This window comes from Ochotona curzoniae, unplaced genomic scaffold (assembly GCF_017591425.1).
Source record: "Ochotona curzoniae isolate NIBS_2020 unplaced genomic scaffold, NIBS_Ocur_1.0 contig_1071, whole genome shotgun sequence".
NCBI lineage: Eukaryota > Metazoa > Chordata > Mammalia > Lagomorpha > Ochotonidae > Ochotona > Ochotona curzoniae.
In genome coordinates this window covers 11901361-11920856 of record NW_024464939.1, presented here as the reverse complement: position 1 = coordinate 11920856, position 19496 = coordinate 11901361, and the positions used below count along the sequence as shown (strand labels likewise).

The 19496-nt window shown below is 41.9% G+C and overlaps 1 protein-coding gene across 3 annotated transcripts in view; it reads right to left on the bottom strand.

Moving 5' to 3' along the window:
• Positions 1 to 19496, bottom strand: part of TPD52 (tumor protein D52) — a 141095-nt gene that overhangs the window by 76025 nt on the left and 45574 nt on the right. For 2 of the 3 annotated variants that reach the window (XM_040994079.1, XM_040994117.1), the window contains one exon: positions 6977 to 7158. In XM_040994079.1, the coding sequence (XP_040850013.1) occupies positions 6977 to 7158 (182 nt within the window). The remainder of the gene's footprint in view (positions 1 to 6976; positions 7159 to 19496) is intronic. The other variant, XM_040994124.1, reaches the window with a different exon arrangement.

Sequence of the window (19496 nt, the reverse complement as noted above, 5' to 3'; positions counted from 1 at the left end):
GACCTGCTGCAAAAGTTTATTGGTAGTGATTCTACCCAAACCACTGTTTTAGTCACTTTGGGCTCCTATAACAAAAAATAACATTTGGAGAAGGTTATGAAAAAAACACAAATTCATTCTTCACAATTAAAAGCCTGGAAAGTCCCAAACGAGGGTAGTAGTAGTCTGAGCGTTTGGTGAAGGCCCAAGCCTGGTTCGTCGTGGCACACTCTCACTATGTCCTCAGCTGATAGAACGGGCAGGGCCGCTCTGCCAGTCTCTCTGATAAAGGCACTAATTTTATTCACCAGGGCTGAAACCCCTTGATGCAATCATTCCCTAAGTCCTCTGCCTGCTAACAGCAGCATCACATTGGTGAGTAATGTTTTACCACATGAATTCTGGGGGAATACAAATATTCAGACCACAGCAGCCACGGACATCATAAGAAAAGCTATTGTGACAGACTGCCTACCATTTTGGTGTTCTTAAAATTTGGTTGACATGCAATAGTGCCACATTTTTATGGAGTGCAATGCAGCATTTCAACACACATACATGGTATAAGCTGAATGACTCAGGTGATCAGAATGTTTGCTTTACTCTGTGTTTGGAGCATTTCAGTTCTTCTCTTCAGTTTCTTACACAGTATACAATACATTATTGTGAGTTACAGTCACCCCACGGTGCTGTGGAACACTGGAACTTATTACTTCTATCTAACTACATTTTGGTGCCCATTTTTTCTATCCCTTTCTCCCAAGTATTCCAATTTTCCAATAATCACTATTTTAAGTTTCAACCAACTGTTGAATTTTTTTTTTCAACTCCCATGTATAAGAGAGAACATGGAGTATTTGGTTTTCTGTGCCTGCCTTAGTTTGCTTAATGTGACAGTCTCCAGATCTGTCCACTTTACTGTAAGGATCAGGGTTTCACTATTTTTTAAAAGCTGAGTAACATTCCACTTCGTGCAACAATTCATCCATTCACTGATAGAAGCCAATACTCTATCTCTTGGCTATCATGGGAGTGTAGGTATCTTTTCCACATGCTGATTTCAATTTCAGGATTCTCCATACTCTGCTCCATAACAGCTTTGCTATTTGCATTCCCACCAACAGCATGTAAGGGTTCCCTTTTCTCCAATTTCTCATCAGCAATCATTACTTTTGTCCTTTTGAAAACAGCCATGCTAAATGGAGTGTGATGATGACACTCCCTGTGGTTTGCTTTGCATTCCCCTGCTGGCTAGTGCTACTGAGCATTTTGCATGTATTTTTTTGGACATCTGTATCACTTCTGAGCCGTATCCATTTAGATCCCTTTGATTGTTTAGTTTTTTGGTTGCTGCGTTTTCTGAGCTCCTTAGATATTCGAGATATTAAACCTCTGTGAGATGAAAGATTTGCAAATATCTTCCCCTATTTTGCCAGCAGTCTACTTAATTGACTGCTTTCTTTGCTCCACAAAAAGTTCTTGGTTTGACATCGATGCATTTGTCTAGTTTTGTTTTTGTTGCCTGTATTTTGGGGCCTTACCTTAAAAATCACTGCCTTAACTTGGAAACATGTTTCCCCATGTTTTCACCTAGCAGTTTGATGGTTCCAGGTCTCACACTCAGGGTTTTACTTTATTATGAATTAATTTTTGTATAGGATCAGGAAGGGAGACGCCTGGGGTCAAGCTTTTACCGACTGCACAGAAGTATCCTTCCTCCAGACAACCTGTCAATAATTACTTGGCTGTAGATATGCTGGTTAACTTCTAAGATCTCCACTTTCTCTTAATGCTTCCTGTGTCTGTTTTATGCCAGTACCACACTGGGTTACTAAAGCATTGTAGTATGTCCTAAAATCAGTTATTGTGATGCATCCACCTTTGTTCTTTTTGGCCAAGATTGGGTTACCCAGAGACTTCTGCACTTTCACATGAATTTTAGGATTCTTTTTTCTAATTCTACAATGTCATTCATATTTTAATAGAGACTTCATTCAATCTGTAAATCACTTTAGTTGTGTGGGGCTCGGGGACAAAGGGTCACTAAATCAGTAAGATGGCGACTAAAAGTCCAGGTCACTGGCAGGCAAGATGGCAGCCAAGGACAGAACCCTGGGCGTGAACCAGGGCAGGAGTCACGTAGCTCCAAGGAAATACTGACTGGCCAGGGCCATCTCGCTCACCTACCCCTAGCCTATGGGAGGTGGCTTCTGCAGTCATGCTCCTGGTAACTGGCTCCTAGTTTCTCCTGTCCTGGAATTCTCAAGATTCCTGGCCTGAGGCTATTCCTTACCCTATATAAGAAACTGAATTTTCCCAATAAATCAGAACTGTTTAGACAAAATCCATGTCCATCTGTTTGTCTCTTGCAGGCCAGGAGGCTGGGTGGTGGGCGGCAGGCTCATCCCCTCCAGCAACGGGGTACTGAAGGAATCTGTGGGGGAGACCCCGCAAGTTGGTATGGACATTCTTCTTCTTCTTTTTTTTTTAAGATTTATTTATTTATTTGGAAAGTCAGATATACAGAGAGGAGGAGAGACAGAGAGGAAGATCTTTCTGATCCATGATTCACTCCCCAAGTGGCCGCAACGGCTAGAGCTGAGCCAATCTGAAGGCAGGAGCCAGGAGCTTCTTCCAGGTCTCCCATGTGGGTGCAAGGTCCCAAGGCTTTGGGTCGTCCTCGACTGCTTTCCCAGGACACAAGCAGGGGGCTGGATGGGAAGCAGGGCTGCCAGGATACGAACCGGTGCCCATATAGGATCCCAGTGCGTTCAAGGAGAGGACTTTAACCACTACACTATCGCGCCGGGCCCATGGCATGGACATTCCAATAACATTAATTCTTTCAAGGCATGAATATGTGAGGTTTTCTCTCCTTTGTGTGTCTTCAATTTCTTGCATTAGTATTTTGAAATTTTCATGGCTATCTAACATTCTTTAACAGATCCCCAGAGCTCCATCACTGTATTCCTAGAAGGGTCCCCTGTATGATGTTACTTGTACATGAGACTATTTTAAGAGGTATTCATGACACTTCACTATCATGTTGTATGATTTAGTGGCAGTGAGGTAAAAAGAACATCTACAAAATGGTTTAAACTCCTATTTCATTAATCACTAGTTACATGATAACAACACATTAATGCTCAGACTTACTTTATTTAGAAAATGGGAGACACAGCAATTCTCCTTTACTGTTTCAGTTACTTGCAATAACTCATAGCCCAAATATACTAACTGAAACTCCAAAATTAAATAACACCTAAGGTTGAAACTGCACACCCACTCTGAGTATCCTGCAGCCCACAGTGTGGCTCGCTCCTTCAGTATGTACAGTCCCGCCCAGCTGCACTGGAAAAGCTGCTTCCCGCCAGTCACTTAAGTTGTACTATGGTGATACGCCAGTGTTGGTATTTAAATAATCCTTATTTATTTAATAAAGGCCCCAAAGTGTGCCGCAGTGGTGACGCAGAGGATTCAGCAGGACAAAAACATGAAAGGACAGCTCAGCTCTAGAACTTGTGGCATCCAGAGTAACAATATAGAGAGGTTTCAGTACTGTCCTTGGTTTCACAGGCATTACCCGGGGGTTATGGAACATATGCCTCTTGGGTAACCAGGGACTACAATGATATCAACTATTTTTTGTGTGTTTCATGTGGGGAATGTATAGATGACACACATTAAATGCTAACATAAGCTTAAAAAAACAAATTCATTCAATTATCAAAAGAAAACAGATGGGATATGAAAAAAAATCTTAATTCACACTAGAAGTTTTGTGAAATTGTGCCATTTTACTAGGACAGAAGAAAAAATGTCTAAATAAAAGGGTGGTAGGTTCACAGGGAAGAGAGCTTTGTATCTGTATATCACAGCAGCAGCTCACTGACTCATGGTTGGGTTTATGGAAAAGAAGGCCAAGGAGAAAACTCATTAAAAATTGTGCATATAGGCTGCAAAGTTAATAAAATAATAGAAAATTAATATAAACATTCTGAAGGGTCAAGGCTTTCTGAGTAGAGATCTACCCACCGGAGCTAGGCTCTGACTTTCTTGCATAACACCCACACAGTCTGTGATCACCCGGGTTGGTCATTTCACAGTAGAATAAGAATAGAGGCTCCTGGCTCCTGGCTTTGGATCAGCTCAGCTCTGGCCGTTGCACTCACTTGGGGAATGAATCATCGGACGGAAGATCTTTCCTCTCTGTCTCTCCTCTTCTCTGTATATCTGACTTTCCAAATAAATAAATAAATCTTTAATAAAAAAGAATAGAAGATGTCCCAGTATGATAACTCATGTGGCTAATCCTCCACTTACAAGGTTCATGTGATGGCTGCTCCACTTCCCATCCAGCTCCCTGCCTGTGGCCTTGGAAAGAAGCAGAGAATGGTCCTAAGCCTTGGGACCCTGTACCCAAGTGGGAAACCCAAAAGAAGCTCTCAGCTCCTGGCTTTGGATTGGTTCAGCTCCAGCCGGTGTGGCCACTTGAGGTGTGGACCAGCAGATGGAAGAACTTTCTCTGTGTCACTCCTCCTCTCTGTATATCTGACTTTCCAATACAAAACAAATAAATCTTTTAAAAAGATTGACATCTGGAAAGTAATCTTTCTACATTTTAAGTTTTATATTTGTTTTTGGCCAGTCTTAATGGTTTTCTTCCTCAATCTCATAGCAGTTTCCTTAGAGAAAGCTTTCTCTCGTCTATGGGTCTTTCCAAATCATTAAAATTAGTTTTCATAATAACAAAAACTCTTTCCATGCTTGTGTTTTACTGTTACTATCCACAATACTTAAGTAAGTTACTTATTAATAAGAAAAATAGATTTCAGGGCAAGTCAGGTGTTGCTAAACATATCGAAATACATCCTTCAATTGGAAGAAACAAAAGTATTCAGATAAAGTACATATGGGACCAGGGTCCCTCAGTGGGTTGAATTTGGGAACGCCATTATTTTATAAAATTACCAAAGTGGTTAATGCCAGAGTTTTAAGTTAATTTCTGATTTCAAGTCATAAGTTAATTTGAGAGAAAACATTAAATGATTAAAACTTTTTAAATTGGTACTGTATTAGGTCCCATCTATGTCCCCAAATTTCTGAGTTTTCTTGCAATAGTCCTATTTGCAACTTTGACTAGATCACAATCTTAGCTTAGAGTCTATTTATCTTTCTGAAATGCATCTGTTCCTTTACAAGCATCCTTCAAATTTTCTTTTGGCAGTGGATATGTTCACGATTACCACCGCACTCTTTCGATAAAATGCTTCCAGAGTTACCATAACAAACAGAGCTGTTGTGAAAGCAGGGTCTAACATCCTCTAATTTCCAGAGCAATCTCTGGAACTTTTCTTTAAATTCTAGAGATTTTTGATACAACCCTTGAAAACCATAGTAAAAACAAAGAATACTAAAGCACAAAAGCTATGGAACTTGCTGGACGGCTGTTATTTAGTTAACTGGAATATTAACCAAAGTAATTTCTGATCTTTATCAGTTGTTATCAATCTAAAATACCATCACATTTACTTATTTTAAAAAAAATTCTAGCTTGGCTAACCTAGTGACAAATGATAATTTATGGCAGCTTAAAATATACAAAAGCAGGAAAATCTGCCATTGAGACTTAGACTCCCACAGCCTGCTGACTCCGAGGCCTGTTGTGGAGGCACACAGGGACTCCCTGGTCTTCGCTGTTCACCTTGCTGAGACACCGTTTAGCTTCTGATTACCGCAGGCAGAGCCGCGCTGCAGCCAGCTCACCCAGCAGCCAGGCCGCTGTGCCTATGATGTCCGTCTCTGCAGGACAACACACTGCTAACTTGAAATTGGCCATAGCACAGCAATCAGCAAGCCAAAGTTCTCTTTCACATAAGAAAACTGGCTGTTAGTGCTCGCGTCGGCAGTACATATACTAAGAAAACTGGTTGTTAAATATTACTTATACAACATTGTTCTGAAGAAGTTATTCTGGTAAATTTGTGGGGTCCAACTCAGATTGAAACAGGGCCAGTTTATGTCCCCTACCTGGATGAGCCCAATCACCACATCCCTGGATATCCGCAGCTCTCGGCAGAGTGTCAACCGATCCCAAGCTGCTCTCCAAGGATAGAGTCCTACACTATGACTCATTCCTAAACATCACCAAATTCTTGGTCAGTGCGATTCAGTCTAAGACACCACTGAATACTACGTTCACTATGGTTTGGTGTTCTGTTAAGAAGAAACAGGTACTGCCAATTAAACTGATATTTCATTAGCTCAGACACAGCCTGGCACTGGAAATTTTCATAATGAAAAAATTTACAAATTAGAAACTGATGGGAAAAAAACCATTCATTCTTCTTTACTTCTACTCTCCCATCTCAAAGTCTTAGCTCAACATCTCCTTTACCCATGACACTCTACAGCATCTCCTGTTCTCCCCAGAGGCTATGGGTATCCACAAGTACTTTTTCTTTTATAGCTATAAACACAATGGGTTATCTGTACAACAGGAAAGGTAGTAATTCTAAAAACAAAACAAAACAAAACAAAACAAAACCCCAAACCATGTAAAGTAAAAGTAAGGAATGCACCAAAATTTGGCAAAGGGAAACAAAAAAATAAAAGCCAAAAAAGTAAAAGATTCTCAGAGAAGTGGAAAGAGAGGAGAAAAGAGAGGGGCAGGGAAGGTTACAGGCAAAATGACTTGAGCAGCAAACTCCACTACAAAGTTCATTTTAACTTTGTGGTATAGAATGGTGTGTTACAATGTTAAACATTCTACTCTTTCCCAAAACTGTTCCCACTGCTTCAGGAAGACAGGAATCCAGACTAAATGAGGAACAAGGATTGTTTTATTTGTGTGTGTGTTTTAGATTCTACTGCTAATCGTATTATCAACTGAAAGAGTCTGTCTTTGCAACAATCATATACATGCATATAAACATTCTTTTATGATATCTCAATTTTTGTGAAAGTTCTGAAAGGACTCAGAGATGATTATACTTACTCTGCATCCACTTCAGGTCTTTTACACACACAGTGAAACTTGCCACCAAAATCTATATAGAGATCATCTTCCACGATGTGGAATATTCGTCCAATGACCAGCTTATCCTTGGCAGGCCCCATCTGAGTAAGAGGAGAACGTCTTAGCAGGGACGCAAAGGATTCCACTTTTCCGGGAGACTCCTAAATATGGAAAAGATACAATCATATAATTCAACATAAAAACAAATGGTGGGCCCGGCGTGATAGCATAGTGGTTAAAGTCCTTGCCTTGCATGCCCAGGATCCCATATGGATGCTAGTTCTAATCCCAGCAGTTCCACTTCCCATCCAGCTCCCTGCTTGTGGCCTGGGAAAGCAGTCAAGGACAGTCCAAAGCCTTGGGACCCTGTACCCATGTGGGAGCCCCAGAAGAAGTTCCTGGTTCTCGGCTTTGGATTGGTGCAGCACCAGCCATTGCGGTCACTTGGGGAGTGAATCATCAGATGGAAGATCTTTCCTCTCTGTCCCTCCTCCTCTCTGTATATCTGACTTTCCAATAAAAATAAATAAATCTTAAAAAAAAAATGGTAAGCATAATAAAGCTGCAAACAAGAGATTCTAGAAAGTCAACTTTATGGGATGCTGACACTTGCTGGTGGAGGATTAGCCTGAACACCACCTCCCCAGGCCCTTGTGATTTAATTTAAGGCACGTGTTATTCCAAGAATCACAAACGCAAATACCAGGCCACCTGGAGGCTTTCTACCTAAAAGGCATGGCCATTACTAAGCTCTAGCTTCAACTGCAATGCAAGTCCAGTTGCTGACATGTGTGTTGATATTCTAATAATTAACATTTTGAGGTATAATTCCCAGTAAAGGCTTAGATGTTAAAAAAAAATAAAATGAAAGATATTCTCCAGGATAGGTGTTTGGCACAGTAGGTTACACTGTTGCTTGAGCCCCCCATATCTCGTATCAGGGTGTCTGGTTCAAGTCTTGGTCTCTATGCACGCAGTGTGGTGCAGCTTCCTACTCATTCACGCCCTGGGAGACAGCACAGAAGAGCTCAAGGACTTGGGTCCCGGCCACCCTGTGGGAAGCCAGGACTGAGTTCTGACTTACTGTGTTCCACCTGGCCCAGCCCTGGCTGTTGTGGGCATTTGGGGACTAATTGGAAAATCTTTCAAACCCTCCCACATCATTTTTCCTGTCTTTCAACTAAAAGTGAAAAATTAATTTTTTTTTTAAAAGTTCTCTATTTCACAAGTATTTTTTTAGGGCCAGGCATGGTGGCCTTAGTGGCTAAAGTCCTTGCACTCACCAGGATCCCAAATGGGTACTGGTTCATGTCCCTGTGGCCCAACTTCCCATCCAGCTCGCTGTTTGTGGCCTGGAAGATCTGGAAGAAGCTCTTGGCTCTTGGTTTCAGATTGGCTCAGTTCCAGCCATTGTGTCCACTTGTGGAGTGAATCAATGGACAGAAGATGCTCCTCTCTGTAGATTCGTCTTTCCAATAAAAATAAATAGATCCTTTAAAATTTTAGCTTTAAAAAATTTTTAAATTGTAAAGGATCTATTTTTTAAATTTTTATTGGAAAGGCAGATCTACAGAGAGGAGAGACATAAAGATCTTTTGTCCACCGGTTCATTCTCCAAGTAGCTGCAATGGCCAGAGCTGAGCTGATTCGAAGTCGGGAACCAGGAACTTCCTTTGGTTCTCCTATGCAGGTACAGGTTCCCAAGACTTTGGGCCATCCTTGATTGCTTTCCCAGGCCACAGGCAGGGAGCTGGATGGGAAGTGGAACAGTTGGGACATGAACTGGTACCACTGTGGGATTCTGGTGCTTGCAAGGTAAGGATTTAGCCATGGAGCCATCACGCTAGGCTCTATTTCACAGGTCTTATAAATGATGCCCAGTATTGAGTTTGTTCCATGGACCCCAAGTTTTTACCTCTGCCCTATGAAAAATAAGGTCAAGGCATTTGGCTGATGCCAAGCCCCTCAGGTGCAACAGGAAAAGAATGGTGATCATTTTATTTCAGTGACTTGAAACACATTAGAAGGGAATTTTGAGCACAGAAGAAACTAATCCATACCAAAGATCACCCAGTTGACCTAGATACCAGTTAGAACTGAAGGTAGCCAGCAGCCACAGTGCCAGTTTCCTAAATTCACACAGTGTAAGATTAAAGGTCTATAAACAAGCACCTTGAAAAAAATGGTTCTTTCCTACAGAACGAGCCAATGTAAAACACAACCCACACACTCAACACAGAAACAGCTGGGAATTGCCTTACAGAGGTAATGCAAGAGCCATCCGACAGCAGCAGCAACTTCACCAGGCACAGCAGCTGGGAAGCGCACTGTTCGGGGAAAGCAAGCAAGCTACCACTGTGAGTGCCCTGCTGCTCACACCCAGGGAGTCCTGCCCTGTTCCCGAGGACCTGCTTTCTCATAGCCCTCTTCTAGACTCGATTTACCACGGCTCCATTCTCCCCCTGCCCACATCATACCTCCCCCTCTCCTTTGGCCTCTCAATTGAAGCCACAGTCTAATTACACAGTTTTAGACAACAGGATAATTCAGAAGTAGATCCAGAAGTTAAAGCATGTAGTGGAGGGTTATTTAGTCATCACTAGAGTTGGTTCCTGAAATGATACCATCTCCTTTTCAACTGTGAAGAGACACTAAAGCTAAGATCAGTATAACAGCAAGTGGTATGTCCTCTCCTTGGTTTTACAAAAGTACGGAATATTCTCAACTATTTAGAAAGATTCTCATGGGACTCCATTGTGGCATAGCATGTAAAGCCACAACCTGCCACACTTCATAGGCGCCAGCTGGAGACCCTGCTGCTTCGCCTCTGATATAGATCCCTGCTAATGATCTGGGAAAGCAGGGCAGGCTCCTGCACGCATGTGGGAGACCTGGGAGGAGCTCCAGACTCCAGACTCCAGGCTTTGGTTTGGTCCAATCCCACCCACTGCAGCCATATGGGGAGTGAACCATCAGATAGAAGATCTTGCCATTTTCTCTATGTAACTCTGGCTTTCAGATAAATAAAATGATGAATAATTAATTGTTTAAATCAAGTGAGACTTCAGAATGCTACCCGTCTTTTCTTAATTACACTTTGCAGTGGAACCCAGTAAGTTTTTAGTAAGTGAATGGTCTTATCACAAGCATAAAACCTTGGATTAACATTTGAATTTGATTTTAAATTGAATACCCATTACTACTCACTGATTTTTGGATGCTATATCAAGCAATTACACAGAGCCCTTCAAGAACCTTAGTCTAGAACCTTCTCTGAATTCAAGACACTGCATTGCACTCATTTACTCGTCATGTAACTTCTGGAAATAATTCAAGCAGCAACTCCTACAATGTGTGCCGTCAACAGGGAATCTGTGCACACGGTGTCTAAACCAACACTGCTAGCAGCTCCAACAAGCATGGCGGCTGCTGGGACTGCGGAGATGGTGTTACCTGCTGGGCTTGCATCATGGCTCGGCGCCTCAGCCTGATGATGGGAAATGTGACCACCAAGTTCACTCAGACAACAGTCCCTGCAAAGCAGGTAATCTAGAGTTAGCAGCTCCCTTTACGATTTGCTCAGAGCCTAGGTTTTGTAACTCTGTTGTACAATTTTCTCTCTTTGAAGATGGAAAGTTAAAGAGCACAGGCTAAAAGGAGAAAACGTAAAGGGACTACCCAGCTTTCTCTTACAATAAGAACATAAAGAATGAAATGGTGAGCATATTTTACTTCACACTGGCTAACCAAAATAACAAAAAAAATTCAAATGAATCTTCTCAGACAACTAATTTTTAAGTGACTTACTTCTATTAACTGTGATGCAATACTTCTGATTCCTGAAACCTAATCAATAAGTTTTGCTCACAACGAAGTTCCTTCATTAATAAAATGGATTAGCGTTTTGAGATAGTAGATAACCTAACAGTTACCACTCTCCCCCCCTTGAAATCCTAGTAAACGATGGCAGAATGAATGAAAACATTCTAAAAGCAAAAATCCTCAACACTCTAAGAGAACAGGATGGAAACTAAAAATATACTTACAGTCATAACATCGGATACACATTCTAAGAATTACATCATTAGGTGGTTTTGTCATCATGGCACCATTTACAACAACCTAGATACTGTAGCCAACTACACGCCCAGGCTATACCCTATTGCCAACTGCTGCTGGATACACCTGTATACAATGCCACTGTACCAAACACAGTGGGCAATCATACACAATAGTAAGTATTTGGACATTTAAATCAATCTAACATAAAAAGGCACAATAAAACTACGTATCAAACATAAAACATATGGAACTTGCAGGATTGGAAGTTGCTTTGGGTGAGTCAGTGGGAAGCCAGTGAATACGAAGGCTTAAGCCATGCATCACTGAGAACCTTCTATACACCGTACACTTAGGTTACCCTGAATCTATTAGATACCTTTCAGGGCTGGCATCACGGTGCAGCAAGTTAAGCCACCACCTACAATGCCAGTACCCCATAAGTGCCACTTCATGTCCGTTTCTGACCTATCTCCTTGCTAACACGCCTGGAAAAGCAGCGGACAGTCCAAGCGTCTGCGTCCCTCTGACCCAGTCGGGAGATCCAGAGGGAGTTCCAGGCTTCGAGCTTCATCCCAGCCAAGTTCCATCCCGGTCAAGCTCCAACCTGGCCAAGCTTCACCCCGGCCAAGCTCCATCCATATGGAGAACAAACCAGCAGCTGTGAGACCTTTCTCTGTCTCTCCCTCTACCTCTCTGTAACTCTTTCAAATAAATAAATACACGTTTAAAATACATTTTTCTTTTTTCAGTAATAAATTAGCCTTAGTAATTGTAATGTTTTTACTTAACACATTTTAAAAACACAAACACACATTGGTCTGGGCCTATGTGTGTTTGGGGCCAACAATATCAGGTAGAAGGTATACCTTCACATGTTATCCATTGGAAAGTTTTGGGACAATAACACACATGGAGCTGTCAAAATCTTTATCATAATCATGTCTTTTTCTGAATACCTACAGAAGGACCTGTCTGAGGATGTTTTACACTTATCTTTTTAAAATATATGAGTAGTAGGAGTTCTCTCTAAAATAATGATTAAAATAATAGCATGGTAAATGCACAAACCCCTAACACAGTCATTCATCAACCTTATCAAGTGTAACAGTACATAACTGCATGTGCTGTATGTTTTTATAACCTGCAGCACAGAAGGTCTGTTTACATCAGTGTCACCACAAACACAAGAGCAATGCAATCCCCCAGGCATTGCAACAGGTACAAAGTTACCAGGTAGTGAGACTTTTTTTTACCTTCACTATAATTTTATGGGACCATCATCCTACATGCTGTCTGGTGTTGACTAAAATCCATTATGCAGAGCAGGACTGTACTCTCCAGTGGACAGGCAGCACTTGGAAAAGAGGTAAGTAATGAAACAGAGTGAAGGAAACTGTAGGAGAACGAAGGCTCAAGAACAGTCGATGCATCCTGGAGAACACAGCAAAGGTAAGGGGCTCAGTCACGCTGCAAACAACAGAAGGATGGAGAGCAGACAGGCTGCACAGGAGAGACAAAACAAGGCAAGCACCGATCTTCTGTCCAAAACACAATACTTTAGCTGCCCGGTACCTAGCAACGAGGTATTTATTATGGTTGCAAAAATAAGTATAAATCTTTATCAAGAAACAACTGAATTGTCTGGAGGACTAAGTTTGGATGGTCTATGATATGAGGCAATAGGTAAATTACATGGGCAATTAAGAAAAGAATCAGAGTACTTAGTGAGGACTAGGGCAGGCAGGGTCCACAGTCAGGCCACCCGCCTCCCACCTTTGCTCTGCCACATGGCAGCACTGTGGATGAGGAATGCTCTGTGCCACTGTGGACTTGTCTGATCAGGCGGGGCTGATAGCTACTAATTATATTACACTTAAATTAAAAAAATTTTTTTTCATTTTATTTGACAAAGGGAGATAGAAATAGCTCTTTGATCTACTAATTCACTTCCCAAATGCCTACAACACCTGTGGCTGGCAAAACCTAAGTCAAGAACATTGGAACTTAATCCAGGCCGCCTGTATGTGTGACAGGGGCCCAGGTGTCTGAGCCATTCTGCTCCCTGCCAGTGTGTGCGTTAGGGGAAAGCTGGATCAGAGTGAGGAGTTATGATCTGAATGAGGCACTCTGATCTGGGATGCAAATGTTCCAATCAGTGTCTTAGCCGCTACAGCAAATGTCCACCCCCTTTAATAGCCTTTAAAAAATAGATTTATTTGTTATTTTTATTGGAATGTCAGCTTTAAAGAGAGAAGGAGAAGCAGAGAGGAAGATCTTCCATCCACAGGTCCACTCCCCAAGTGGCTGCAATGGCCAGAGCTAAGCCAATCGGAAGCCAGGAGCCAAGAGCTTCTTCCAGGTCTCCCACATGGGTGCAGGGTACCAAGGCAGTTCTCTACTGCCTTCCCAGGCCACAGCAGGGAGGTGGAAGGGAAGTGGAGCAGTCTGGATAGGAACTGGTACCATATGGGATGCTGGCACATGCAAGGCGAGGATTTCGGCCACCAGGCTATAGAGCTGGGACCCTTTTAATGTCTATAGGATCTGTAGTAATATATCCTCCTTATAGCAGCCCTTTCTTTCTTTTTTTTTTTTTAATTAATTACATTGCATTATGTGACACAGTTTTATAGGCACTGGGATTCCCCCACCCCTCCCCAAACCCTCCCCCCATGGTGGATTCCTCCACCTTGTTGTATTACCACAGTTCAGATTCAGTTGAGATTCTTTCATTGCAAGCATTTACCAAGCATAGAGTCCAGCATCTTATTGTCCAGGTAAGTTCAACGGCTTGTTGGGGAGACCATCTCAGGTCTGAAGGTAGAGCTGGTAGAGTATCATCTCGGTCCATTAAAAGCCCCAACATAATATCCACAACAATTTATAACATTATGGAATTAATTGACATAGTATTGAGTAACCAACATGTTAAAAAGAAAATGCAAGTTCTTTACCACATCCTGTGACCCCTTCATTGACATTTCAACTTTATTTTATATACAACCGGGTTCTATACACGTTTAAAGAGCTATAGATTACTATTCAGCTGTCTCGTGTCTATTTTCATTATAGTATTTAGCATTTTATAGCGTTGAAGCACAATTTTGCTGAACTTGGCTTTTTTTTTTTTTCCGTGTAGTCTAGACTGGCTTATAACTCTAACAAGACTTATGTCGACAGTTTAGGTGCACAACAGTTTTAGGAGGGGTGTGCAGAGAAATCTTCAATACCCTAATGAGGGGTAATTAATTTTGTGTCCCACCTAGTACGGCATACATGAATCCACACTGACCGTTTCCTGTCTGATTCTAAGCTTTCCTTGTTCTTCTCTATGTAGCAGCCCTTTCTTACATGCAGCTTTGCTTTCCTTAGTTTCAGTTACTCATGGACAATAAGAAAGATGAGTATCATATGATATTTTGAGAGCTAGAATATCCTCATTGCCTATTATAGCATATTGTTGTAGATATTCTAGTTCAGTATTAGTTGTATTAGTATTTAGTATTTGTGCCTAATTTTTGTAAAGATTTATTTATTTGTTTGTTTGTTTGTTTGTTTAAAAGACTAAGTAACGGAAAGATCTACCTTGGTTGGCTGAAATAGCTGTGATGGCCAGGGCTGGACCAGACTGCAGCCAGCAGGTTCACCGAGTCTCCCACTTGGGTACAGAGGCCCAAGCACTTCCACTGCTTTCCCAGGCATATTAGCAGGGAGCTGGATCAGAAGCGGAGCAGCTGAGTCTTGAACCAGCCTCATATGGGATGTTGGTACAGCTATTTCTATCTCACACTACATGTCAAATAAAATTAAAAAAAATTATTTTAAGCATAATAAATATTAGTAGGAGTCATGTGTTTACAAATTTGATAATCTATGAAAGGGACTCACTCTTTCAAAAATACAATTGGCCAAAACTCACAAGAAATAGACTACTTGAAAGGGCTCCTATATATTAAATAAATTCGATGAACAGCTAATATCCTTCCAAAACAGAGATCACTGAGTCCAGATTAATTCGTTAAATTCTACAAAACTTAAATAGGAGAAATAACACGAATTCTCTACAATCTACTTCAGAAGATCAAAACGGGGAATTCTTTTAGCTCTTTCTAAAAAGCCAGTCTCACACTAATATCAAAAGCACAGAAAGACACGCAGTAAAACAACATATAAAATGAATGTTTATAAAAATAAAACTAGTGGGATTGATGAAAATCAGTGCAACATATCACAGCAACAGGCTGACTATGAAAAGCATGGAGTGTGTCCGTCCTAGCAATTGAGATGCCAGTTAGGGTGCCAGCATCCCAAATCAAAGAACCTGGGTGCAACTCGTGCCTGCAGTCGCTGACACGGGTGTCCTGCTAACACACGCCCCGGGAAATGGTGACAGTGGTTCAAGTCAGCAGATGTGTTCCACGCACCTGGCACCGAGTTTCCAATCTTCAGTTTCAGCCCTCCCAGCCTCAACTATTACACGCAAGCGGGGAGTAAAGCAATGACTGACGTGCTCTCTTTCTCTCGCACACTACCCACATTCTAATATTTAACAAACACATTAGTCAAAAAATTGTGTGAGAGGTGTATTATTTAAAGTTCTGCAAAAAGTGCTTTCAAAGATCTAAAAATGCTAATGTGCTAATGCTACCTATTTCTACTTCTTATTCTAACCCTGCACAACAAAAACCCAGGACAATGCAAATAAATAATGCCTGGAAAAAATGTCCAGGACAGGAACTGGCTCATAAATAGACACTCCAAAAAAAAAAAAAAGTCCCTAGAGCAGAGCTGTGAATATAAGATGAGATTACCAAAATAGTTTCACAAAGGAACCTTAAGATGAGTGGCTGAATTAATCTAGGGTTACATGAGGTTGGCTCTCAGAACTGATTCAATTTAAAGGCCTTAATGATCCCATTTGCAGGGGTATGGGGCACTGATAGCCCTGGGGTACAGAGGCAACCACCTGGAGGAATATGTAATCGAAGTGCTCATAGAAGACAAGCCTTTGTGCTAAGGAGTAATTTTGGCCCCAAATCAATTAGGTCGAAAAGTACAGAAGCATAAAAATGCCGGCTGTTTGTTAACTGCACTGGAAAATACACACAGGGCTTAAGTTGCCAGCTGAAGGGCACAAAGAGTCTAAGGCAGTCCTCGCAGAAATCCTGATATCCCCTTTAGTCACAGGTCTAAGATTTCTGACAAATCCAAAGTTTAATCCTATAAATGGCTGAATGACAATGTAAACTGAGTTCCTGATTTTGCAGGTTCTCACTTGATCTTTTACCAAAACCAAAACAAACAAACAAAACAAAAAAACTCCAAAAAAACATGAAGCAGGTTCTCTAATGTTAGAGTACAGGTTAGAAAACCAGTAGGTCCCGGAAACTGGACCACACAGGTAGGTGCTAAAAATGCTAAAGATGCTGTTATTTCTCTGCTGAGTTCGCTGCCAGTGAAAGCAGTCCTTCCCTCCCAACCGGAAGGATGTGCAAAGCTCTACCCGATGTGGTGAGACAGAGCTACTGCTGGCCGCAAAGCACCCTTCTCTGCCACTTCTCACTGCTCCCAGATCGGCAATGTTCAACACGGGGTTCACTAGACACACAGAGTTATTTGACTCTAGTTAATTTTAAGCTGATTAAAGGAACTCTAAAATCAATTTGTTCAACAGCTACATATAGATAACATATTACAGAAAATTTCTAATATTTCAGAAATTTCTACTGGATATCATCGTTTTAGACCTATAACCAAACTCAAACCTTGGCAGATCCTCAGGGGTCCACAGAAAGCAGAATTAAAATTTTAAAAACCTGCATTATTTTGTCAATTTATATCTATAGAAATGGGACATTTGTGGGGATGCACCCAAAATGTGTGGGATCATGGTGAGAGAAAAATAGTATAGCCTCGGGCCAAATTTTTCTTTTTAAAAGAATAAATTATTTATTTTAATTTACTTACTTACTATTTACTTATTCAAAAGGCAAAGTTATAGAGAGAAGGGAGTGTTCTTCCACCTGCTGCCTCACTGCCAACAGCAAAGGGAAATGGTTGTAACAGCCAGGGTTGGGCTACGGGAGAGCCAGGACCTCCTTGGTTCCTCACAAGGGAAGGGTCCAAGCAGCTGGGCCATCCTCCGTTACTTTTCCAGGTGTTCTAGCAAGAAGCTGGACCACAAGCAGAGCACCTGGGACTCACACAGGTGCCCATATGGGATGCCAGCCTTGCGGGAAGCAGCTCAATTCACTGTACACAACACCAGCGCTATGGCTGAATACAGCCTACCCTAAAGACAGACGACTCTAAATGAAGTTTAAACTATCAGAACTTTAACACATCACAGAGGCAGGTATCCCAAAGGCCTGGAGAAATGGAATGTTGGGGTGGATTTCATTTTATTTATGACCTGTTCACCTCATATGCTCCCAGAAGGATCTACTCTCTGTAGGTCAGGACTGCAGTGGGAATTACTGCTACAAGAGGTTCCATGAATTTAATGATGAGATCCTGACATGGGAGGAACCAAATCAGCACTTATGTGACAGGCACATGACCATAATGCAGCAGACCCTAAGCGTCAATCACAACAATCTGACTGACAGAACTCCGGCTGGTTGACCGTGGTGCCCCTGGACACAACCACGTCAATTCTAGCAAACATTAGTCTGACTTAAACCACCCCAAATGAGTGTCATGGCCTCTCAACTGAGCCCTGAATCTTCAGGCTCTTGAATGAAGAGGAGGTCATGTCCCCTTGAGAAACAGTCCTGCCATACAATGAAAATATTTACCACCAATTTCCCTCCTAGTTTTTCCAAAGGAGCTATGATTATTCACCAGATAGACTATCCAGGGAGGAAAAAAAAAATCAGATCTTACAGAAATGATCTAAACAGACATTAATTCTTCTTTTGTTTCTTTTTTATTATTCTTTTTTTAAGAAATTTATTTTATTTTTGATGTTTACATAGCTGACAAGAATGCAGGCCTATGAGGACCACTCAATAGGGTGAGGAGGGTCAAGGAATGGGAGAAGGTGGGTGGGACAAATGCTTCCAATTTTCCTTTATTTCCCTAAACAGACATTAGTTCTTAGAGGGCAAACACATTACAGTCAGAACACGGCTGAAGGAAGCCATGTGATTAGTGGGTCCATGCCACGAACCCACTGTGGCTCTTGTCCCAGCTCCAAGTGTCCAACTGGACAAGGCATACTGAGTAACTTGCAGCAACGCCACACTGGCTTCCGGATCTTTAAAGTGAAAGCTACGAAAGGCAAGAAATGACGAGTGGAAAACAGACTATTCCCTACCTACCAAACAGATCAACGGTGTATTCTTGGAGGGCTGCAGCAATTAGCACTTCATCAAAGAAGGACTGGATGGTGGGGGGTGGGGGCGGAGCAGCACCCAGTGACTAGTGGCCTAGTGACTAAAGTCCTTGCCTTAAACATCCCGGGATCCCATCTGGCCACCAGTGCTAATCCTGGTGGCTCGGCTTCCCATCCAGCTCCCTATCTGTGGCCCGGGAAAGCAGTCAAGGACGGCCCAAAGCCTTGGCACCCTGCACCCGTGCGGGAGACCTGGAGAAAGTTCCTGGCTCCCAGCTTCAGATCAGCTCAGCTCCGGCCATTGTAGCTGCCTGGGGAGTGAATCAGTGGACAGAATATTTTCCTCTCTTTCTTTCCTCCTCTCTGTATATCTGCCTTTCCAATGAAAACTAATTAATTAATTTAAAAAAAAAAAGCAAAAATGGAAGGACTCGGAAGACCTAGATGTGATGATTCCTATCACATCCCCACTCAACTTGCATACTTAGTCCTTTAGAAAACAGATGAGGCTTCCGGAACAATTTATTGTCATAAACTTAATCAGGTGGTAACTCCAATTGCAGCTGTTGCTCCAGATGTGGCCTCATGGTTGGAACAAATCAAATTTCCCTGAGCATCTGGTTTGCAAATATTGATGTGACAAATGCTTTCTTTTTCTAGATCTGCTAGTCAAGAATGCATACCTGAGGCTGTATCAGTTCTCCAGCTCTATATTGTTTCTATAATCTCTGTGGATTCTGACTGTCATTCCATGTGGCAGCAAGCTGGCCCATTACAGGTGCTGACTGGGTCTGAGGTTAAGAAGTAGCAACTACTCTAGACACATGGTAAGACACGGGCATGTCAGAGGACGGGAAGGAAATCCCACGGTGGGGAAATTCTAGAGGCCAGAGATCCAGGACAGGCTAAGACAGATACCTTTTCTTATCCCTAGGAAAGAAGCAGAAATCACAGCGGTTCTTTTTTAATCTTAAAAGCAACAAAACCATTATTAGGACCCGATTCTCCATTCGTTCGACCAAAACATTCCCCAAATTATATTTTGAGTGACTGTTACAGCAAGATACCAGCCCAATGTCCCCCAGTCACTTTTGTCCCTCT